Genomic DNA, 24,284 nt, shown 5'->3' on the forward strand with positions numbered 1-24,284 from the left:
CCTGCACTTATCTCAACCCATGAGCCTTTTGCTGTATTTTCTCCCCCTGTTCCATTTGAGAAGGGAGGAGAAAAATGGGCTTGGTGGGCACACTGGCCAGCCAGGGTCAGTCCATCACAGTGTGCCATTATGGAGGCTCTGGCTGTTTTTGACAAGACACATACTGCAAGTGTACAGAGCAAGAGACAGGGGGACCCGAGTGATCCTTTCAGTCTTACATTCCTATTCAAGCCCCACTTGTTTGCATGGTTTCATTTTTACACAGAACTACAGATCTGCCCGTAAAATTCTGGCCTTAGAGCAATACTGGATTTTTCAGAACTCGTCTTGAAAGGCTTTGCCTCACTCTTCAGTCATTTGTCCCATTACATTTCCTGCGGCTCACACTGTTAGAATTGGGCATTACTTTTCCCTTTATGGGTTTGCAACCTCCACACAGTCAAGGGGTCTTGCTCTGGCTTTGACTGTCAGACAAAAAACCCTGGAACGTAAATCTTCACTTTCTCTTGGTAGTGACAAAGTCCTCTGCCAATTCATCTTCTCTTGTGTTTAGATGACACCAGGTACGAAGATATTCTCCCTAGATGAGGGTCTGGCTTTGAATTCTTAGGTCTCCTGTGTCTGAATTTAATTCAGTGTCCTCTTTTTGTCACTAATATAATCCAATTTTCAAAAAATACAGAAACACAATACAAGATTTGTAACAGCAATTTCCCCTCGTGTGACTCACCTGTTGTGGATATCCTGTCCAGCACTCTCTATGGTCCCAAAGCCAAGGCTTCTGCAACAAAAATGCAAGATGTATGTGAGAATATCAGAGCAGTTCTTTTCTTATCAATTGTCGAATTCGTTTAGTTTGTTACTGCTATAGATTTTGTTGTGTTTTATTACAGGCAGAGCTGGTCACGCTGTCTGGAATCCAGTTGCCAAGAGATTTCCACTAGAAGGACGTGCATCTGCTTGTGACATTTCCAAATTGTGGCTATTTGCCTGAAATCTCACACACTATTTAGCCTTCCAAATAAAATAGCTCAGAGAAGACTCCTCCCAGCTTTCTGCAGTCTCCTACAAGTTTGAGGTGGTGGTGGTGTTTTCAGCATTTAAAAATAATCTTACAAGTATTTCATTAGGAATATCTGTGATTTAGACATAACACTTAAATGTGGATAGAAAGCTGAAAACTGGTCTGTCAGGTTATGTGGTTTTTCCTCTAACAGTGAAGGTTCTGCTGAGGTTTGTTAAGTAATGAACTTCTGAAAAGATCCTGCTCTATTTAATAGAAAATTGGTAGTTTAGAACTTGGCAGTTCTGAAACTTTCATAGAAACATTGCAACTAAAGTCCCCGAGAGTCCTCCCTGCATGGAGCATGCTCTGCCTGGTGCTGTGCCCAGACTGGATCTGAGCTCACAGAACAAAGCAATGCCTCACACCTATGAGGGTAATTTTCTCTAAGTTCTATAGGGCTCCAGGTATCAGAGCTGAGGCAAGAAGGCAGCATTTCTTCTTCTCACTGAGCACTGCTGGTGTGTGGGCAATGCAGAGGGGGAGCAGGAGGCAGTGGTTTTAGGTGCAGTGATAATTTGGAACAGACACAGTCCCCGCTGACCAGGAGTGGGGTTGGGAGTAGAATTTACACCAAATACATGTACAGAACCAGGAGAGATGTGTGATATAGAACCAGAAAGGACAAAGCAAAAACTGTGAAACAACTACAGCATACTGCTTACCTAAGCTAGAAAGGAACTCCAGATTCCTGAATTTCATCATTCCTCTACTCTCAGCAAATACAGCTGATTTCTGGTGGCCTACTGGAAGATAACTTTCCTTTGTTACAGGCTGTTTCACTGACTCATGGGCAGAGGTTTTTGCTATCAGTCTAAAACTACTAATACAGAATTTAAAATTTGCTTTTCTCCTAAAGAAAGAAGGGTGCTTCACAAAAATATATGCATGTTAAAAAGCTACTCAGGTTACAAAGTAAACACGTGAAATTCAGGAAATCTCACGTGCAGATATGCCCTGTCATGTTAGTTCTTTGTCCTTCTTTTTAATGTAGTCATTTTAGTACAATTTAGGTAACAGAATAACATATTTGCTACAGCATGTAGAGGTGCTGTCTGTAGGATGGATGTCTCCCTTTTTTGTGAAAATTGTAAGATGTGTGTTTAATAAAGACAGGAGCCACAAAAAGTGCGAATTATATTTCATCCATATAATGGACAGATAATGTACAGAAGAATATGATTTTGCCCCTTGTTGCCACAGGGCAACACTGTACAATGCTAAGCAGACCATCCAGACCAAATTTCAATAGCTGGTCTCAAAGAACAGCCTTCTGTTTCGACGTGCAGATCCACAAAACACTGCAGCTGGGATTCAGATACCTTACTCCTCAGCTAGCTCATCTTATAACCCTCATACTCTTGAGTACCTTAAAATCTGACTTGAAAGTCTGTGTAAGTTCAGAAGTCCTTCACTTGTTACAATAATGAGGAGTTACAAGGAGAGTTTGTGCCTGCTGCCTTGGGATGTGCACATTTTCCATCACTTAACCCATCAGACTGTACCAGAAGACTTTTGCAAAGCTCACCTAGGGAACCAGATGCACCAAAAGAGTCAGGGGAACCTTTAAAACACAGGCAGAGGATGGCCAGTGCCCCCAGTCCCAGCTCAGTGACCACAGCTCAGGGACTAGAGCATACCCATGGCTCCTGTTACCATTTCTGCCTGGTGAGGCAGTTCGATTTGTATCCAGAGGACTCACTTATTTATCAAATTGGAGAAAAGGCAGAGGCATGAGCCTGAACCAATCATATCCTGGGTAAGGAACAGAAAATTAACAGATAAAATTATGAAATTACAGTCTATGCTCCAAAGGAAGGCTGATCTCTTTACTTTAAAGAGGTATTGGATACAACACACAAACACGCCCTGCAGCTTCCAGCTTAGGTAAGTGTTCTATCTCCTACCCTGCAGAAATGCACTTTTACACAATCCCAGCTGTCTTCTGCTTTGCCAGAAGAAGAGGAAACATCTTGGTCCTGGAGTCCTTAAAATAAGCATGATCCAGTATGTCTGTGGTCTCCTAAGTGTGCTATGCAGGGGACACACACCAACCTGTATGGAAAACCTCTAGAAGAGGGTCTGAAAAGACATGTTTGACAACAAATTCTGCCATTCTTGCAGGCACTGGCTGGGTAGAACAGCAGGTGACTGCTTGTGTACTCACATCATACAGGACAGCGAGTCCGGTGAAGAAAGAAATGATGTAAAATGTAAATCTCCAGCTACAAACAAACAAAACAAAGGACATTAGAATCCCATTCGTTAATGCCTGAGCTGAAAGTCTGTGTATCCTCACACTAATTCAAAGAACAATACTATTAAGGCAAAGACACATGTTTGTATTTTCAAGGTTTGACCAAAACAGGAGCAGCTCTTTGCATGTTACCAGCACATTTCCCAGACTTCACAAAGAGCAATTCCTCTGCTATAGAGATGGCAGAAGACACAAGAATCACACTGACTAAAATCACTCAGAGAATAATCCCAAAGCTACCCAGCAGTAGCAGCTGAATTTGTAAAAGTGAACCAATGCCAATCTCTCCCCATGGCCTTTGGAGATCCAGCGTGCTCAATCTGTTATCATGTACAGTAACTAATTACTGTCATGTTTGGCCCAGTCAGGAGCCAATAAAGATTTACCAACATTAAACCCACACAGAAGTACATACAAACTGCCCAGTTCAGTGGACAGAGGCAGGTCACCTGAATATTCACACTCGTAGTAAGGAATGAGGGGAATTTTATCCCAACAGAATAAGCAAGTTATTAATGAATGAACCACAGGAAATATTCAAAGGAATAAAACTGTCTAAACCAGTCCTTTAATTTCCAAAAATCCCCGTAACAATTCAGACATAATTGCATTTTGAGAGACTCCACCTGTCAATGAAATCCCCAGGAATTCCAAGACAAAAATAAACTCTACAAAGCTGCTACGTCACATCAGAGAGACATTCTGTCTACAGACTGCACATGGTGACAGAGAGCAGGTGGAAGGACACTATCCTCAGTGGGTTCAGAGGCAGGAAAGGATTTACTGTTTCCTATTTACTGTTACTATTTACTACAAGTCATCAGAGTGCAGGGAGAGCTGACATTTCATCTGGATGGAGGCAGAATAAACACTGTTGCTTTACAACTCCTTATTCACTATTTCTGTAAATATTTGTAACTATCTGGAATATTATAAATAAGTAATACATATCTTTTTCTTCTTATTGAATTAGGGTTTTTAGGCAGGGGTTTTGAATTAGAGGCGAAGTGTTAAATGGAGCACAAGCTGATGAGCTCAAAGTTGATGCCTACCCTATGGATACACACTTTTAGATAGATGAATAGTACTCCAGGTATTTAATGATTTCTTTTGGTTTTGTGGCTTTCCTGGGAGAACTCAATTCCTTACACAAATAGCAGAGCAGCCTCTTGTAAATAAGGCATTCCAACCAAGTTGTGGAGAATCCTCCTTTTCTGTGAAAAGCTGAGCCAGGACTGACATTCAGATCTGGCTGACCTGATTATTTATTTTGTGCTTCCACATAACAAGGAGGATTTCCACACAGCTGTTTCCAAGGCAGTTTTTGTTCTTTGTTCACAAGTTTCCACCCCTGTGGAAGGGTGCCAGTTTGTGACTTTCAGGATGCTGAAGTCAAATGACAGCAGAACCCTGTGGCTGTTTGAAAGCAACAGTGTGCAAAATAGTTGCAGAAAAGGTGCAGCAGAAGGAATCTTGTTGCAGGAAGGCAAAGGGAAACTATAGGAAAGGCAACAGAAAGGATGCCTTTTTAGTAGGTACCAAAGCAGCAGCAAAGCAGTAAGATGTAAACAGCAGAGAGTTTTTCAGGTACAAACGTGTGTCAGAGCAGAATGCCAGTCTGACAAAGTCAGGAAAAGTCAGAAACAAGGGCCCAGTAAGGAATAAAGGTACAGCAGTAAAAGGAGACTTGGAATTGCAAGTAAGGGGGGAAAAGCAAGAAATGTTTCTGTAACAGAGCAGCAGCAGAGAATTACAGCAGAGCCAAGTGGGTCAGGGAAGACCCAAAATGCTCTCTGCACAGGGATGGAGGGCACACAGGGAGCTGGGATCTCTCTGTGTAGGGACAGAGGGCAGGGGGAGGCAGTGAGCTGTCTGTGGAGCTCAGCTTCTTTGAAAACCTGACGTTCATGGCTTGTGCTCCTGCTCACCAGGCCTCGCTGAACTTCTTCGACAGGCTGGGCCGCTCCATGTTCCTCCGGCGCCGGAACCACTTCTCCACCTTCCTCACTGGCAGGTCACATTGCTTGGCTAAACTGAGCAGCTCACGCTGGAAAACAGGTGAGGCAGCACGTTCAGATCCAGGGCAATATCTCACATGACCCACCACAGAGCCCAGCTGGAGCCCCTGGCAAGCCCAAGTCTGTTCAGGCTAAGGCATCTTTCTGAAAGCTGTCCATTCCTAGTCAAGATCTTCGATAGCAGAAAATCTTTCAATTCCCCTCTAATCAGTTGGTTGTTAATGCTAGTATTGAAACTTCTCATTTTTTATGTGAACTTCCTCAGTTTCAAACTGGTCTTGTCTCCTCTTGTGACTTGTCAAATCACTTTCTCACCCTGTCTTCAGGGACCAAATCCCTTAAATCTGTCACTCCAAGAAAGATCACTGCAGCTTAAATAGTATTTTATAGTTCTGCACTGAATCTTGTCATGCCTCTCAGCATTCTGATGCAGTATCATGATGAACGTCATGAGCAGAGGCAACATCATTTTCCTGCCAGATATTCTCCTGTTCTGGTAAACCTGTTAGGGGTAATTCTTCAATAGATTACTCACAGAAATCCTGCAATTACCTTCCTTCTTGTCCTTAGGCTGTTAAGAGTTTGGCATGTGACAAGAAAGAAGTCTGTCATGTTTTATATTCCTACTTGGAAGTGTCATCATGGATAGCCTTATTTTTTAAGTAAAGCAATAGTTTTTCATGGAGTGCATTTACCTTAATTGGTATCATGTGAGAGTGACTTACCTAGTTTGAGCATGCTGTACAAAAATAAGCTCATTACCAATTTTCAGATATGCTGCTTTCAGATATGCTGTTTTTTGAGTTCTGTTCTCGTGGTGGAGACAAACGGAGACACTAATTTATATTCTCCAATTGCTCCATCATGTGGAATTCCTCCCAAGAAAAGGCTGCCAAGAACTACAAACTCTCATACTGTATTGGACAAGTAAAAGCTGCCTCCAAGCAGCGGTTTGAGAGCTCATGGGAGAGGAAGGAAGCCAGAAGACTGGCTGAGGTGTAGCCGGGCAGTGGAGAGAGCCAGGTAGCAGCTCCTGCTCCACCTCATGCTGCTGTCTCATGGTGAGGATCTGTTCTGGAATCCCAGATCTGCTGGGATAAAATGTACCACTTCAGTGCAACGGGGGTGCAGGGAGAGCTGTGGGAAAAAACTGGTGGCAAAGCCAGGTCTTGAGTTAGATCTCTGCCACAGAAGCAATTATACTGAGAAATCTTTGGATTTTGGGGACAGAAAGGCAAGTGGAAGGTCAGGGACCACCACACTGGCAAGTGTCCCTGAGAACACTCCTTCCCACTGCTGCAGAGATGGGACCAATGCCTACACTTTAATTTTAGCCTCTTTTCGTTTATTTCTAACCTAGTACTGCATGTCCTGGAGCTCCTCATGCCCCACTGCAGCACAAACCATGCTGCAACAGCCTTGTCGAAGCAATGTGTTTGCAGTAGAATTGTTCCTTGGGACCGGAACCCATGGTGAGCCCCCTGCTCACCCATCCTTGGTAAGAGTTCACAGCTAGTGCTTCGAGGCCAAGAGAAAGCCTATAAAAACAAGCTGAATGAAAATCAGACTCCTTTCCCTACCACAGAGTTCACACCCAGTGACTTCACTGACCAGATTAAATTCTAATATCGCCTGACAATTCACAATCCTGCCAGTGGTTTTTCCCATCAGCAGCAGCCATTATAACTCTGGGTCATCTTGCCAATTTCTTGAAAATCACTCTTCTTATCCCTCAGGGGAAAACTACCCACCAGCTGTGCTTGCAGGTTTCTGATGCCCCTCACAATCTCTGTGATGATGACCAAGAAAGACTCTGGCTTCTTGCAAGGCCAATCTCAAACTCATGGATTGCATGGCAACAGAATAACCCAGTCAAGGACTAGGAGATCAAGCAAGACACATTGGCTGAGCTGCAGGGACTAGCCATGTGCAGTCAACTCAAGGCAGCTGATGTGACTAATTTTTTACAGGATTTGCTAGTATGTGAAAAGAAGCCATCACAAAATGGCTGGGGTTGGAAGGGACCATGGAGGTCACCTCGTCCAATGGGCCCTGCTCAAATAGAGCCAGGTGTCAAGGACTATGTCCAGAGAGCTTTGAGTTTTCCCATGGATATAAACTCCACCACCTCTCTGGGCACCCTGGGCACCCTGACAGTAAGAAAGTGCCACTGACGTTCAGGCAGAGCCCCCTGTGCTGCATTTTGTGCTGTGTATAAGGTAAGCACTGCAGGGAACAGGAGTTGTCACTATTTCCTTTGAGAGCACCGTCTCCTCCCAGGAGTTCGGAAGCAGAACTGAGAGCTGATGGCATTGCAGGAGGACCCGTGCTGCAGTGTTTCCTTTGCTGAGCTTCCAAATATGAATGGCATTGCTAAACTTCAGGATCCCAGATGGGATTTTCTTTGGCTGAAGACACAAAATCTAAAGGAAAGCAAAGGAAGAAGGGACTCACCTCTCCAGGGTTCTTGCGGCGTGTACTATAGAATGTTTCTAGCACGGGGTTGGGCTGAGCTTTTGGTCTCTGCTTGTCTCTCACACCCAGTTTGGTACTGAGGGGCAGGGCTACGGCTCTGCAAAAGAAAACACAAAGGGTCAGCCGAAACCAGAGCAGTGATTTCTGATTTTGCAGCACTGTTAAAACATGATGCAGTACCTAACAGCTGCCTCCCACATGTGAATCTAAACATGAGTATCTTGTTAACCAGGTAAAATCACAAACTTACAGTATGAACTGTTGGACTTGTACCCTACTGCTCTGAGTTCTGTGCTGTGATATTCAAATTTACACGAGGTTGGCAAATGCTGTATCCTGCTTTGTCAACTTCTGCATCACCAATCACAGGTCTCTGGCTTGCTTGCAGCTGATGGGGAGTACCACACTGGTGATAAAGCCTAAATGCTGTTTCCTGCTTGATCTAGAACATGGAACATACATGGCATTCACCTGAACTAAGGCCTTGGCTCGGGATCAAGAGGGAGGCTCTGCCAGAGGTCTAGTATTAATGCAGAAGAAATGTCCTGCTGAAACAGAAAGCCACTTGGTCTTTCCTGGAGTAACTTACCTCCATGTTTCCAAATATAAATCAAACACAGTTGCAAAATAAGGACATGACAACTAGAAACCTTGTCACAAGGAATGGATGTTTGCACCAGCTGTGCATCTTCAGTCTTTCACAGTGAAATAAAGCAAAAGAAATCTGCATAAATAGAAAAAAGTTATCCAAGGAAAACTGTTCAGAGAATTCCCGTGCTCAACAATTCAACTCCTCCACTACTGACACTCCTCTCTACCTCAGCAGCAGGAAACATCCTCATCGAAGGCGTGAAGTGAGAGCCTGCATAAATATGGCACAAACAGGAAACTTGTCAAACAATATTAAAAAAAAAAAGAGAGACCCAAATCAACTGAATTTTACTTGAATTTCTCTAGAATTAGCTGTTTTTATTAATTGCTCCCTTTTACACACTGCCACTGGATAAGTGTCTCTGTGTTACTGACTGCAAACTGGTGCTGAAGATGGTTTGAGCTGACAGAGGCAGCGAGTGCTGAGCCCCACACCTGCTCTGCCTGGTCACTGCTGCTGTCCAGGCAGGTCCTCTGATCACTTCTCCCTAATGACTTGGATACAGAACAGTTATTTTTTTTTTTCCACTTCGCTTAAAAAAGCTGCAAAAGCTATTTCACAACATAGGTGTTTAAAGCTGTTCTACTTCAAAATAGGGATATAAATGGGATATATTTATGGCTGTGATTATCTGGTGTGGTTACCTGTGGTCTCTGCTAGTCATAGAGCTTATACTCCATATACATGTCTTTAGGGACGATTTCAGGTCCATCATCCTTCAGAAGGGTCTTTCAGAAGTTTTCAAGAACTCATTTCTTAATTTAATTAACAAGTCTTAAAAGCAATTTTATAAAAAGACCCCCTACCTAAGGAATGCTGTAACTTCTGTTAAACCACAGAACGGGTACACATTTTTCTCACTCGTATAACAGCTCATTTCCACTTTTCTTTTGCACAGCCAACCCACGTGCCTGTGTATCAATTGTTCTTTGTCACCATCTCTAGGAAATTCCTTTGGCATCACTGGCTATAGGAACATTCAAAGATGTACCAAGACCAACAAAAATGATATGTTTCTACCATAAGAGAAGGGCCAGGGCTAAGTGTGCTTGCTGGCAACAAGACACATCGTTATCACAAAAACACAGGTAAGCATTGACTAGTCACAGGGAAATTTAGCAGCACCCTGGCACTGCTGTTAGATGGCAAAGGAATACAGCCATCACTGGGAATTCCAGGTTTTGGCTATGACTGCTCTCAAGAAATGTTTTAATTGCATTTAATGAATTTTTTAAGATGAAGTGATTGGTTTAGTAAGAGTGCTAACGGACCAGCAGGTCCTGTGCTAAGAACAGTAACACAGTATCTCAATAACATCCGTAACTCCACTGAAGTTGGGAAAACATCTACCTTAAGCTCTGCACCAGGTCTTGGTTCTTATATTAAACAGTTCCTCGAAGTAGGCCTGATCTTCCTCTTTCAAAGACCAGGCATCAATACAAGAACCTCTGAAGAGGGAGATGTAATAAATTCTATTGCTGAAAACAACCTCATTGCAACTTCTTATCAGGCCATATTCTGAAATTTTCCAGACACATTAAAGCAAAGAGTGTCAACACAGCTTGCCAACAGATTTATTTTACTGAAAAACTACTTAAAGTATCCTGACAAATTTCTTAATTTTGTTTAGTCCCTGATTTCTCTATATTTCCTGCTGATTTCTTATGGTCATGGCATAAAATCTCGCTGTAACAAACAAGCCAGTTGCAGTGGATGAAGACAGGGTGTAACCAGTTACAGTTACTTAGTTGTTAAGATTTTGCATTTACCCATGATTTATGGAGCCCATCCTACTTTTATGAACATCATTGGGAAATCAAGGCCTGAAATTCTTCCTAAGGGATGCTTGCATGTGTTGGCTGTATGCTCTGACTCAGTTCTCAGTTAAGTCCTGTTCCAAGCATAACCCTAAGAGGATGATGCTCATACTGATTTCAACATCACAGATATGTCATCTCAGTAGCAGGGACAGTCTCATCACGGCACTTTATCAGCTCTCTGAAAGACAAAAGGATAAATCTGAGGACTAAGCAATACCCCCCTCCGAGTCAGACACAGTCAGGGAGATGATTCTCATCACCAGTCTACTTCTCCATCAGTGAGCACCTCTCACTCCATGGTTTACATGGCAGAGGTCTCACCAAGGCATTTTTTTCAGTAATCACAGAACAATCTGTCTTGTGCAAAACCTGCTGAAGTTGAAACTAAATGGATTTCTCATGAAAGGGCTTAAGCTGCTATTCCCCCACCTTTCAAAAGTGGGCTACACTCCTTCTGCAGAGGCTTTCAGAGTTAGTGCGAGATACAAGAAATAACTTTGTGGGGGGATTTTTTTTATTATTTAGAAGGGTGCCACTTTGCAAATACCTTCAAGTACTAAGAAATGCAGAACCAGTGACAGCAGCAAGCAGAACTGCTATTTTTGAACTGCACAGTCTCTTTTAGCCTCCTGCTTTCCTTTGGCAGAGGGCTATTGCTGTGCTCCTGCAGTAGTCTCTGCCTTCTCCTGCTTGCAGGAGAATGTTCCTCACCACTGAAAGTGACTGTTCTGTTTGCTACAAGGTCTCGAGTCACTACAGTGCTGCTGTCCAAACTGAGTCATGTCCATTTTCAATCAAATGCTGCAACGTGTCCCTCATCTTTGCACCAAGCCCTGCCTGTAAGACCTTAACAGAAAACCATTTCCAGATCCTTCCTGATTATGGATCAACAACAAAAGTCTCTGTGCAAAATAAACTTTAGAAATGTACATTTCTAAATAAAATACTCAGAATTGGTATCCTTTCTTTCTTCTGGTTTTGAGTTCAAGTATCTGTTCCTGGCAGATCAAGAGCATCATCCATTTCTTTCAATGTACAACACACAGCTCACATACTGTCACCACCCTCCCACAAAGAGACCTAGTATTTCTGACTAAAATCCTCTTCTAGTGAAATCTGGGAGCTATGTGGATTCAAATTCACTGACATTTCCTTTCAATTGCCCTACATCCAAAAATCCCTGGACCAAAATCAGACAAATCAAAAATTGTATGTAAATTCTGTTTTTCAGTGGCTTCACTATCCCTCAAAGCACTTTAGTTGCCACATTTTCCTAACCATGCAGGCAAGAAACACTTGGCAATAGTCCTTCAGAATCATAGCACTCCATGAATTTGATTTTCACAGAAACGGTCTTAAACATTACATAGCTAGAAGAGAAGCCAACATCCTTGCAGGAGTAGGTCCAGGGAAAAGTTCTGCTAAGGTACGCAGGTGCTTAAGATCCAAGTTAGAGGTGCAGGACGTATCTCCTACTCACAAGTGCACTCTGGAAACATTAAAGGAACATGGGAGGTTCCCAAGTTCCAGGTCCTCTCTTTTCTCAGGGCATCATTAACTGCTTCCCCCAGTTCCTGCCTCAGTACTGTGGCATAGCCCAGCACTGCAGCAGTAATGGGCTTTCTACTCTCCACCACTGAATCCACTTTTCCCCACTTTCCTCAGCACAAACCAGCTCACAGGGGAGTTGCTTCACGACATATGAGCTGTTTCTTCTCCCCCAGGGCTGTACCCACAACCTCCTCAGTTCTCCCAGGCCACACCCAGACACCGCAGGTCCTCTTCCAACAGCCACCACCTAATCCCCAGCACAGAAGGATGTTGCTGTCTCAATTTTCCCCAGTTCAGCCAGCCAGTACAAAGGAGAGGAAAATCAACCCTTGAGGAAGCAGGTTCTTTCACAAGTTTAATGCCCAAAAAAAGGATGAAACAATTGGTCCCAGCACAGTTGGCTGATGCAGACATTGCAGAAAAGCCTCTGGACTTCCCCTGCCTCTTATTATTTACCTGAAGTCCTGACAGTTAAATCACATGGACACATTATAACATTTCTGAAATCCCAAAGCAGGCACCACCAGGAACTAACTAGAGAGAGGAACACTTGGCACCCAAGGCACAGTTGCAAGTAATAAATAGCTGGTGGTGGTTGAGGGTAGAATAAATTGCCAGAGGCCAAGCTACAGCCACCAAACCCAAACTTGTCTACTAGTTACAGCCACTCATTTTGATCTGCAGAGCAGGTGTACAAAGATATACAGTCAGGGTTATCTACACAGAAAATGAGGAATAACACACACATCATTTCCTTCTGCAATTCTCAAACTTGGTGTAAATTCTTTTAAACAGGACCAGTGCCACTTTAGATAAGGCAATGGAGAAACTGAGGGCTGGATTCACACCTCACCTTTCCAGGGGAAGCTTTCTTCTCCAGTATGAACTGGATGTGAAATGGTAATGATTCAGAAGGAGAAAAAGTCATGCTGAAATAAATGACTGCAGAGTTAGGACAAACAAGAATACAGCTCAGAACACTGGCTTGTAATTTGCATAGGTAAAATAGTGCTATGATTATAGGTTTCCTGGACCTGTAAAATGGGCTTGTGATGTTATCTTTTTCAAGGGTGTGACATGCAGCTTTTATTTAATGAAGTTTGTGAATCAAAACAGCTTTAAAATTAATGAGTAGAACCAGGCCTGCAGAAACACTCCCAGCTGAGGCAGCATTTGCATGGGAAAGAAAAAATCTTTTTATTTGGCCATTGGCATCTAAGAGCAGATGAAAAAGATACTGAGATTGACTGGGAGTAGTGTGGCAGGAGGAAGGCAAATAAAGGGAGAGAGTCACAGAAGCACAGAATCAATGCTGAAAGGGCCTCTGGAGATCACCCAGCCCAACTCGGCTGCTCAAGCAGGGCCAGCTCCAGCAAGCTGAGTGGGCTATGTCCAGCTGGGTGTCGTGTATCTCTGCAGACACAGATTCCTTCCCCCTCTGGGGAAACTGTTCCAGTGTTCGACCGCCCTCCCAGTAAAGAAGAGAGGTTTTGTATGTGCAGATGGAGCATCATGTGTTTCTGTTTGTGCCCACTGCCTCGTGTCCTGTCATGAGCCATCACAGGGAAGTGTTTGCCTCCTCCTTCTTCCTGGCCATGTCTTGCACTGGGGAGCCATAAACTGGCCAAGTGCCAGTCAATGTGGGACATGGGCCCGATTTCCAGCTCCACACCAGAAGCACACCCGTGTCACTGACCAGCAGTGCCTACCTGAAGGAGTACGGAATCCAGCCAGGTCTTGCACATCAGCAGGGAAGAAATGTGAGTTGTGTTTTAATGGCTACCTAGAGTACCTTGGTTTCCACATGAGTAGAGGTAACCAAGATGCCTGTGTCCCCAGGAAAGAGCAGGATAAAAACTATGGAATTTATGGAATGCACACTAAACATGTTGTTTACAAAGAACAGATTTGAATTCCAATTTCGTATCATCCTAAAATGATTATTTCAGTAATTATTCACAGATTTAGTTTTAATAAAATACCACAAATTACAGTCAGTATTTTTACATAAAAACATTTTTACAGGAGAGCTCTGAATCATTTCAACTTCTATAAGCTTTTCCAAGCTACCCTTATGTCACAGAGAATCTGCAGAAGAAACATCTTTCTAGTCTACAGGAAAGTCCATTTCCATTTTGTTGTGCAGCCACTTTTCAAAAAAGAATGATAAAACATTTTTTAAATTGTCATCTTTTCCCTCTTTCTAAACTTAAAACCATTGTAGATTTCGAAAGATTACCTCTTCAGACAGCTACTAAGAATACTGGTTTTGAATATACTGAAATTTAAAGTGTATTCAAAATCATGAAAGGGGACTTACTCTGCAGTCTTGACAATGGTTAATGCTGTAGTAAATCTCAGTTTTCCACCAGCAAATCATGTTGTGTCACCGACCACATTAACTACTAACCAAATTGCATAAAGCAATGGCACCAAGTTCAGGACTTTAATGAAACTCAGAGTCAATGATCCCTGCAGGATTTCTTGCTATACCTTTGTCATAATCCCCAAATTTTCTGCCCTGAAGTGTAATGTGTAAAACACTCAAATGGTTCTGGCCAGAAAGATCCTGGAGTCAGAGAAACTTCTTGTGCCAGCACTGGAGGATAGTATAATGGAGTTTGCAAAAACAGCAGAATGCAAAAGCAGGTCTGGTAGCAGAATGAGAGGAGCAGAAATCCTGGCAGCCCAGCACTGAAGGATGTGTAGCAACTTCAAGTCAGAGGAAGCAGCTACAAATGTCTCTCCACGGCAGTGGAGGGCAGTGGCACTGCCCAGCCTGAGTGGTGGTCAGTACCACACACACCCCTGTGCTAGGCAGGGCTGATGCTGAGGGCACAGGGCTCAGCCCAATCTGATGCATCTTATTCAGGCTTGTCTGTCAGATGCAATACTCCAGACCCCCATCACCCAAGATAAAGGAGACTTAACTGTATGATGGAGCCTAAACATGATTTCTGCCACACTTGACCCAGAAACAGCAAGTAATACGCAACACACACGGACCAGCAGATCTGCCTTCAAAAACACACACATAAACCTCGTCTAGACTGACCTGTTTTATGTGTAGGAAATCACAATGCTTGCAATTAGACCATAGGGGTAGGGTTTGTGCTCTACGTTCAACACACTTCTTTAGCCAGTACACAGGGCTGAAAAGGAGCTGAAAAATGTATCTATCTCAGCAGACTTTGTGACATGGAGTCTCTGTGGACCTCTTCAGTCATGCACTGGCACGGACAATAAAGGCAGCTTTTGGACCCAAACTGCTCCCACTGTACCTAAGAAACCCCAAACAGTATTAAATAACTTACCTTTCAAAGGCATATCGAATGACTACCAAGATTAAAGCAAAAGGGATACTGAGCAGGAGATCACGAGGCTGAGGGTAATGAGTGTCTTCAGATTCTTGCATGTCCTCCCAAGTGATTCCTGGGGGCAGCCAGAACTCATGCTGCCACAGCCACTCATACAGAGAGCGAGCCATCCTGGAAGGAGGAGAGACCAGAATAAAGTGAGCCCTGCACACAAGAAAACCTGTCAGCACAAGCCGGTGAAGCCAAGGAAGGATTACACCCTTGCTGAGGTTGCATCTGGCTGTTGAAGCAGAACAGCTGTGGGATGCAGCACTGCCCAAGGAACTGATAACCTGCTCACAGATTCTTATCGCGTGCTTGGTGAATGCTGACTCCTGGCACCGAACCAAAACAGGGGTAAAATGGAGAAAAGTGCCTCAGACTTCAACAGAACATTAGTGCCAAACTTCCCAGGTTCACAGATTCCTCTCTACAGCTTGGTATTATGGGGATGTGGCAAGTCTGCTCTACGTTTTTATGTATATATCCTTATTTTTCAGTTTTTGATCTTTTGTATTTATTTGTTTCTACAGATTTTTACAGATTTTAGTTCCATCATCTCTGTGTGTGTGTATATATGCATTATATTTATTATTCTGAGACTTCACCTTCTAAAAGAAAAAAAAAAAAAAAAATCAGCCATTTGCTTTGAATTATTAAGGAAGATACTTCCAGGTAAGAATTTTTGTTCTACGTAGATTTTGTGCTGGATTCTTACTGTAATTTTAGAGACTGTGCTTGAATGTGGAATCTACATACATGATCAGCGAATTTAGAAACAAAAAGGACAGCAGAATGTTGTTATGAAGCATTCAACACACAAATACTGTTTCTAGATAACTCTACCTCATACACAAATATGAACTGCACCACCCTCCAATATAGGTTGCTCATTCTTAGCTGGTAACAACCAACTTCCCAAACACAAGCTCTGAAGTCAAACAGACTTTGTGCAGGCACAGAAGAAGGAAATGGGAAAGAAATGCCCATGGAGATAATCAGAACAGTACACAGGAAATGCCACCTTAGGAAACCAAGGGAAAAAGCATACAATTTAAGTGTCTGGCCCAAGTATTATAAAGCTTCTCTTCAAGCAAAGTCCCAAGACCTGGCCCATTTTCTGCAAGAGCTGCCTATCAAGTCAAAAATGAATCAGTCATTTTATTTTGAAGGTATCTTTAATTCAGATGCAAGTTCTCTGTTAAACTCATTCTAGAATTTTGGAGTCTGAGGGATATTTTCTAAATCACAGCCATGGAGCCATAGAATGGGTTGAGTTAGACAGGACCTTGAATCTTGTTCCACCTCCTGCCATGGGCAGGGACACCTTCACTATCCCAGGTTGCTCCAAGCCCTGTCCAACCTGGCCTTGGACAGTTCCAGGGATGGGGCAGCTACAGCTGCTCTGGGAAACCTGTGCCAGGGCCTCCCCACCCTCATGGGGAAGAATTTCTTCCTAACATCTAATCTAAATCTACAGTCTTTCAGTTTGAAGCCATTCCTCCATGTCCTGTCACACTAAGCCCTTGTAAAAATTCTCTCTCCATCTTTCTTGTAGGCTCACTTCAGGCACTGGAAGGAATTGTAAACATCTTTTCTTGATTTGGACTTTACTATTCACCTCAATGTGTCCTTTGATCTACAATGGGGAATGGATGCTAGCCTTCAAATTTGACTCATTTCGCCTGGCACATGGACAGCCAATTCGGTTTGAGGACAAAACTGATTAAAAATATATGTGTAATTGATAGCAATAGATAGAAATTATATATCATATCTAGAAAGCAGGAAAACATTTCCCTTTTTCCCCAAGGAAAAAGGAAAACCATGTTATGAAAAATGCATTCTTCTCCTCCACTGTGCACTGCCTGATTTTCAGCTTTTTGTACTAAAACCCGCAACATAAAAATACCTCCTAAAAATTAAGAGCTGGATATACTGAAGGCCTGCAACCAAAAGAAGTGGAAGTATGGCTTCACTAGCACTGAAAAGAACACCCAGGTCTTTTACCAGAGTTCAGTTTGACAGTATCAATAGTATTTTCTTTCTGGTGTAGCTTCTGGGCCTCTAGAAACTGCGGTTTTGATCCCACTTCCAGGCTGCTCTCCATGCCTTCTTCTAGCTCTCCTTTGTAGGTTACGGGCGGGACAGAGACGGATGGAGACGGTGACGAGAGATCTCTATAGGCAGGTCTTGGGACACAGGCGGTTTATTGCAAAGGACGTGGGTATTGGGGCACTGCTCAGAGCTGCCAGACTCAGCTCTGAGCAGGCCCAAGAGAGCAAGAGAGTAAGCGGGTGAGAGAGAGAGAGAGTGTAAGAGCAAGAGTAAGAGTAAGAGCAAGAGTAGAAGTGGAAGTGGAAGTGTCTGAAGTCCTGGTTACAATACAATAAATCATCTTCTGTACTGAATATTCTAATTGTCACTAACCAATCTAATACAAGATACAAATCCTATAGCATTTACATACAGCCTATAAGAGTTCTTATATTACCATAGAGTGTTACATCTTAACTTCTAAAAACTACTCTTTGGACCCCTTCTGCTGAGCTAGTAGGGTCTGCTCTGACCCTTGGACCTGCTTGCAAGCAGAGGGTATTGTTCCATCAAGAGGGGATTACCTTCAGTCGGCCATACCATTGTTTTCCAGTTGTTCAGTAACTAAGACTTGGTATTTCAAAAGTGGCTTTCATTTCGATGTTGCCTGTAGTTTTCATATTCCCAAGATCTTTTGTCAGGCAATCATATTATAAGGCTTTCCTGTTTCATCTTCCCCAACACTCCTTCCAGACAATGCCTGGACAAAAAAAATCACTGGCACACAAAATGGAGATAAACAGGGTTTAGAGACTCTTCAAATCCTGTTTTAAAAGCCTGACAAGCAGGATGCAACAGTTTTTTAATTGCCTGCCAAATCTTGAGTCTCTACAGTTCTCTGGGGCCTGGAATATAACCTACCTGTCCCCACCAAGGCTGTTTGGAGGTGGGAACATCTGCTACCAACCACCTGTCCCCTGTTCCTCTGGCAGGGCTGTAGGATTCTTTAGCACCAGTTCCCTTCCTTCGCCTTTGGTGCTCCAGCAAAAACACAGGAAGCCAGGACCACAGAGGTTAGTGACGGCTCACTGGTGACAGAGCTAGCTGAAGCACACGTACATACCTGCCAGAAAAAGCTTTTCAGACTACTCAGTAAACATGCTGCTCACCAGCTCCATTTGGGTGACACAGCCCATGGGACAGGGTGGCTCTGCCAAACCCCCAAGCCTTGGTGAACCATTTTTTCAGGATGTCCCCAAACTTCCTATGGACTGTGTGAACCCAGGTTTCTCCATAAAAGTCTACACTCTTAGAGCAGAATGTGTCTGTGTAGAAGCAAACTGTATATGCGTTTAGCCTACGATGAATTCAACATCCTGTCACCATGAAGCATGGTGACACCACACCAAAACAGCTTGTGCACTTCAGACAGTACTGGACACCAGCTTAGAAGGGCCAGATAACCTAAGGAGGTGCCTGAATTACAAAGAACTCCACAGGCATTGAACCTACCAACCTCAAAATTGTTGGTAAACTTTCTTAGCTGTTAAAAATCTCAGCTCTAGTCGGGAAAAGCATTAGGAATACCTAGGAGAACTCCAGGGAGACATTACACTTCCTCCCTGCCTCAGCTCTTCCAAAAACATCTCTTCAGTGGGTTTTCCCACTGTGCAGACAGAAGGCATGCTGGGGAAAGCTGCCACCACAGCCAGCTTTGCAGCTACACAATCCCACATTCTCCCTCCAGAACTGTATATATCTGGCAACAATACAAAACCACACTTGGTAGAGAACAGCAGCTGAACTCCGCTGGGGAGTCTGTGGGAGAATACAAAACAGATTGTCCAATTTGCCTAGGGGGAATATATAGATTCCAAGTGCTAAGGAAGCAAACAGCCATTATCTAATCTAATCTCATGGGCAAAATATAGATAGTCAGGTTACCCTCATGGAATATTTCTTCATCTTTGCAGCTGTCTTTACACATTGCAAAAATACGGAACAGGGTACGACATGAAGCAACACATATATCTTTCGCAATTTATACAGGTCAAGTTCTCAAGTCGAGGCTGCTGGAAAGCTGAAGACAACGGTGTGTCTAAAAGGCCCTTTGAGCACCCACAGAAAAGTGTAAGTGGGCCCATTTCTTTCTCAGAAGTTCTTTACACTTCACACAGCATCTATCCTGCACTGTAGCTTTGTAATGTGCAGAACCAAGCCCTTCAGCTCTGAATACAGGTCGAACAGAGAAGCCATCCCCAACACAGAGTTCTGCAAGAACAGAGATAAAAAACAACAGTGGAAAACACTGGACAGGTCAACATAAGGACTTCACAACAGCCAACAAAATAGTAAACACTGAAAGAACAGCTTTAAGTTGTTGTAGAAGGTACATGTAAGGATGAAATCAAAACCAGAGAAGTATCACAGCTATGCCATGGGGATAGGGAGGGCAAGGCTTCAGCGCTTCTCAAGCCCATAGTGCACCAAGAGGAGACAAGCAAAGTGCAATCCACAGAACTCCTTTGAGGTGACAACGCCAGAAGGTCTTGAAGCAAGTGGACTCTGCAGCCCAGTAGCCCCATCCACTGTATTTACTTTGTTGAATCTTGTCTATCCTGGTGTTGCTTGTGTTTTGGTTTTTATGAGCATGGTGGTTTTATCTGAATCCTCAGCATTACAAAAGTCTCTGCTGTTGTGCTTGCCGAGCTGCTCCAAGGAGAGCAGGAATTGCTGCAACTGCAGCGCCTGCAGCAGAGCAGCACTGCAGGGCTCCCCACCCCGAGCCACAGAACACCACTGTACGTAACCCCTCAGGGCCAGGTTTATACTTGGTTTCTGCTTTCGAAGCAGAACTGTTTGAGAAGAAGCAGGGCATCCAGCTAAAGAGGTTACTCCTTGTCTCACAGGTAAAATGGCTAAGCAGGTTTACCCAGAAAATGTTAACTGTGCATACATCTTCAAAGAGTTACTCTGCTGCTTCACTTACAGACTCCATTCCCAAGTTAAACATTAATATATAGGTACACAAATATTCATGTAAATTTACATGTGTGAATATAGCAGATAAGGGTGGAGACAAACAGAGAGAAACAGCTTACACATCTTGGAAACAACTGGCTACAAAGGCCTTAGAGTGCTCAATTACAGCAGACATGGTCCATTGTCTGCAGGTGGATTATACAGGTTTGTGGGTGAACCACGCCACAGGTACAAACATCCCTGCAGTGGCTCTGGGCCAAGCCATTTAGGTCAGCCAAGACTTATTAGCTTAAGTGTAGCATCATGTTAATGACCTGGCTGCCAGACCAGCGCAGGCATTCCTGCAGCAGCCTTCCTGGTACAGCCAGTTTTCCCAGGATGCAATCAGCCACCAGCAGCACAGCACTGCCACAGGGGAAATTACTAGTTAATGGGGAAGCACACACCACAAGGATGCAGTTACGCTGCTTCTCGAGTCAAATTACTTTATTTTTCCATGGGGTTAAGCCTAAATAAAACCAAAAAAGCCTCTTCAGTCTTGATATGCTGAAGACCAAAATGGAGAGGCTTGTCCTATCTTCCTGAGAAACTGCGGTCAAGAAACAAAGTCCTCCATATAGTTATAAAGGTTCCTGTTATTTCAAGATGGAAGAGCCATTGTGTTCCTATCCTACTCTGGTCCATACTGCCTAAATTAAAATTTCCATTGCCTGTTATGCATTTGAACCTTTAGCTCATTTTGCTAAGAAATCAATTAGTCAAGTACTCCTGGGTAAATTCTCTCCTGATAGCTTTTCTAGGCAGTTTTTTGTTTGATACTTCCCATAATCCTGACGTCTTCAACTAAAACTACTTGTTAGAGCTACCCAAGAGAAGTTACTAGTTCAGACATGAAAATTACTGCATCTTTTAGGCAGAAATAAATAGTTTTAACAAATAAAGCTCTGACTAACACAGCACAGGCTATCTTTTGAACACCCGTACTATATTTAATCTCTTAATCTCCAAGGTGTTTTTCTTTTTTTAAACCTTCACAGTAATGATCACAATACTGGTACCATAGGATTATAGTTGCTAGGATAATTTTTGCCTTTTTTTTTTTGGTAAAGTCTTTTGTATGTTTCTTCTAATATATATATCAAGACTTGGTAAAATTTATAGATAAAAGTTCTTGCTCCAAAATTCTTAATTACATGTAGCGTTATTTTCAGCATACCGAGACAGATATTAGTTAGTTAGAGTCTCCTGCCTGAAGGGAATACATTAAGCTTTTCAAATTTCACTGCAGCTTTGATACATTAATTTCCATTTCCTCATGTCTGTTAGTCATCCTGGAGTCATAGCTGCTTTCACATATTGCCTTATTCATAACAACATTTCCCTTGCCTGAGATCCCTTTTTTAAACTGTGTTTCTCTTGGTTCTTCACCATTTTAAGGCTTTTCTTATAATGCAGATTTAACCATGGATGAACAGTGTCCAAGGGACTCAGCTGAAATTTATCAATTAAGAAAAATGCCTAAGAAGGTCCTCCCATGGTAATGAAAAAATACTTAAACCTTTCCATATAGTTCCAGTCCATGAACTACCTATTGACCTTAGTTCTCCTAGCATGCCTCCTCACCCTGTCAAAGTAACACTCCTACAAAACCCATCACCCTCTCCACCTCCATTTCTTTGAACTTCTTTTGCAGATTTTTACAAGCCTGCTTGCTCTGGCCATAACTGATGCAGAATCTCCAATCACATGTACAGGTTTTGGTATTAATCTCTTTTTACCTGCAGCTAATTCTGCTTTATGTCTCCAGTTCCCCAGCCTTCTCATCTCTTGTGACTCTACACATCCTTTTCCCTAAAACTACAGCTTCTGGCAGAACCTCCATTTGTTTTTGCATGAAATAAGATCTTTCAACTCTAACTAGTAGCAAGAGAAATGAAATCACAGTCTCCTTACCTTCGTATTCACCAACACTACGTTCTCCAGGGGCTCACCCTCCTCACCCAGACTCTGTTCTTCATATCCTCTTCTTTGGAAACTAATTGAAATTTTGAAATTATTTGTGCAGCCTTGTTTCTCCACCAACGTCCAGTTACCCTCAGCTTCCTAGCTTTCAGATGTTCTCCTCATTTAGATCTACCAGCTGACATTTCCTACCAAATTATTTCATGGCTGCTCTCCACACAAGAATAAATTCATTTTGCATGTCATGTGCTGCTCTGTTCAAAGGCTAAAATTTTCATGTACGCCATCTTTTGGGAGAGCTCTGTTCCAAAAAAACTATGAAATGCCCAAGCAAACATTTCAAACTGCACATAAAAGTTCCACAATAGACAAACTTGCTTACCTAGATCTGCAGAGAACATCTTCCTCACCCAGCATAAATTACATACTAACTCCCATACCTTGTGCTCCACTTGCCAGCTCCTTCCTTGCTGGGCTGCTCTGCCTGCAAGTGCCTGGCTCCTGAGCAGACTGCCAGGTATGACCAACAGCACAGGTTTCAGCTGATGCCAGTCACCATGTCAGAATGCAAATCAGACAGCTCTTCTCATTCAATCATTCCTCACTGAGGGGGATGAGTACAACTTCCTGGTTTTGCCCAGGGAAAAACAAGCATTAGTTTATTCAGCTAAAAACAAGGCCAGAACAGGCCTTGTTGTCTTGACACTTGGGAACAATGTTCTGCTATCGAATACTAACCATACAAACAAAAAAAAATTTAATGAAAAACCACTGGAGAATGCATGCTGATTGTTTGGGTAAGGCCACATCACTGTGCAGAAAGCTACAGACTGTACTACAGCTTAGTAAGAACATCAGACACCACTGGTGTCCAAGCAAAGCAACTGAGGCACTCAAAGCACCAGCTACATCTCCACAAAACACAAAGACATGTAGTCCCAGACCTGTGTGTGTTTCTCAAGAGTGCAAGTGTAAAATATAAGAAGAAGGTACCTATAAACCCCAAATGAGCTACTCATTAATTTCTTTGCATTTTTTCCTTCATTCTTTCTCCTGACACCTACTATTTCCTCCAGTCTCACTGCAGAAACAGCAGTCACTGTCTGACATCACTTGATAGAACTGAGGAAGAAAATCAAGTTATTGGCCTCAGGCCACAGTGAGCTAAGAAGTCAGGTTGGAAGATCACTCAAAGAATCAAGAGGGAGATTACTTCTCCTGGAACTGCTCACCTGTTCTTTCTCTAAATTCATCAGTACCAAACGAAGAGTCAGTCTTAATGACACTGTGTCCTTCAATCTGAGTTAAGAGACTGTAAAAACTGGCAAAAAGCCTCTAAAGAGAAATGCTATTTATCCGCAAAGATTGTACCAACAAGCAGTTCATACACCAATAGAAGCCTTTTCACAGATTTTTGGAAGGAGAAAGGCACGAAAAGGAATCACATACTGTGAGAAAACACACTAAATAAGGCTCAAAACTTTGAGCCTGGGCAGCAATAACTTTGAGAAACTCTTCCAAAGGCAAGTTCTGGCCTTACAACCGTGTTTATGTGCATGGATGTTCAGATGCTGGAGGAGAAAAAATACCTGCCCAGATCATTCATGACAATTGTTGGGGTTTTAGTTTAGTCTTAGTTTTTTTCCTGTTAAAGGAATTTTCTCCCATATGCATGTTGCTAGGGGACAAATAGCTGTACTTAAGAAAGACAAAAAGGGGAGTGGGGTGGGCCTGGCTACTCCTTTGTCTACACCTGGGTGTGGGGTCAGTTCGCTCTGAGCGTCCAGAGAGAGAAGCTGCAGAGAAAGGAGCTGCTGCTTCTTTCTTTTTGGCCGTTCTTTCTTCCTGCTGGAAACAACGCCGGGACCCCAAAAGCCGCTTTCCCTGCCCTGCTGGAGACCGGGCTGTGGCTGCCCTGCCCCGCTGCTGCTTTGAGCTTCCGCTACGCTGTAGCCCTGCTCGCCCTGCCTGCCTGGGCCTCCGTGGGCTTTTCCCATCTGGATACATCTCGTCTGCCACCCGGGATTTGCGTCCGTCCCTGCCGCTTCAGCCGCTGTTCCTGAGAGTCCGGGATCGGCTGCCCAGGGGTTTGTGAAGCCTTTGTTCCATCC

The 24,284-nt window shown here is 43.3% G+C and overlaps 1 protein-coding gene across 8 annotated transcripts in view; it reads right to left on the minus strand.

Moving 5' to 3' along the window:
- The window catches only part of LOC121662267 (ceramide synthase 4-like), a 46,487-nt gene that overhangs the window by 9,822 nt on the left and 12,381 nt on the right, over nt 1–24,284 (minus strand). For 6 of the 8 annotated variants that reach the window (XM_042023235.1, XM_042023233.1, XM_042023234.1 and 3 more), the window contains exons 3-7: nt 15,151–15,324; nt 7,793–7,910; nt 5,249–5,367; nt 3,231–3,288; nt 731–781 (exon numbers count right to left, since the gene is read on the minus strand). In XM_042023235.1, coding sequence (XP_041879169.1) covers nt 731–781; nt 3,231–3,288; nt 5,249–5,367; nt 7,793–7,910; nt 15,151–15,324 — 520 coding nt within the window. Of the gene's footprint in view, nt 1–730; nt 782–3,230; nt 3,289–5,248; nt 5,368–7,792; nt 7,911–15,150; nt 15,325–22,164; nt 22,321–22,555; nt 22,606–24,284 lie in introns of those variants that run through there. The other 2 variants (XM_042023232.1, XM_042023239.1) reach the window with 2 other exon arrangements.

The sequence above is a fragment of the Corvus kubaryi genome, unplaced genomic scaffold (genome assembly GCF_017639235.1).
Source record: "Corvus kubaryi isolate FWS band 111438036 unplaced genomic scaffold, C.kubaryi_AGA036_p1.0 37241, whole genome shotgun sequence".
Taxonomy (NCBI): domain Eukaryota; kingdom Metazoa; phylum Chordata; class Aves; order Passeriformes; family Corvidae; genus Corvus; species Corvus kubaryi.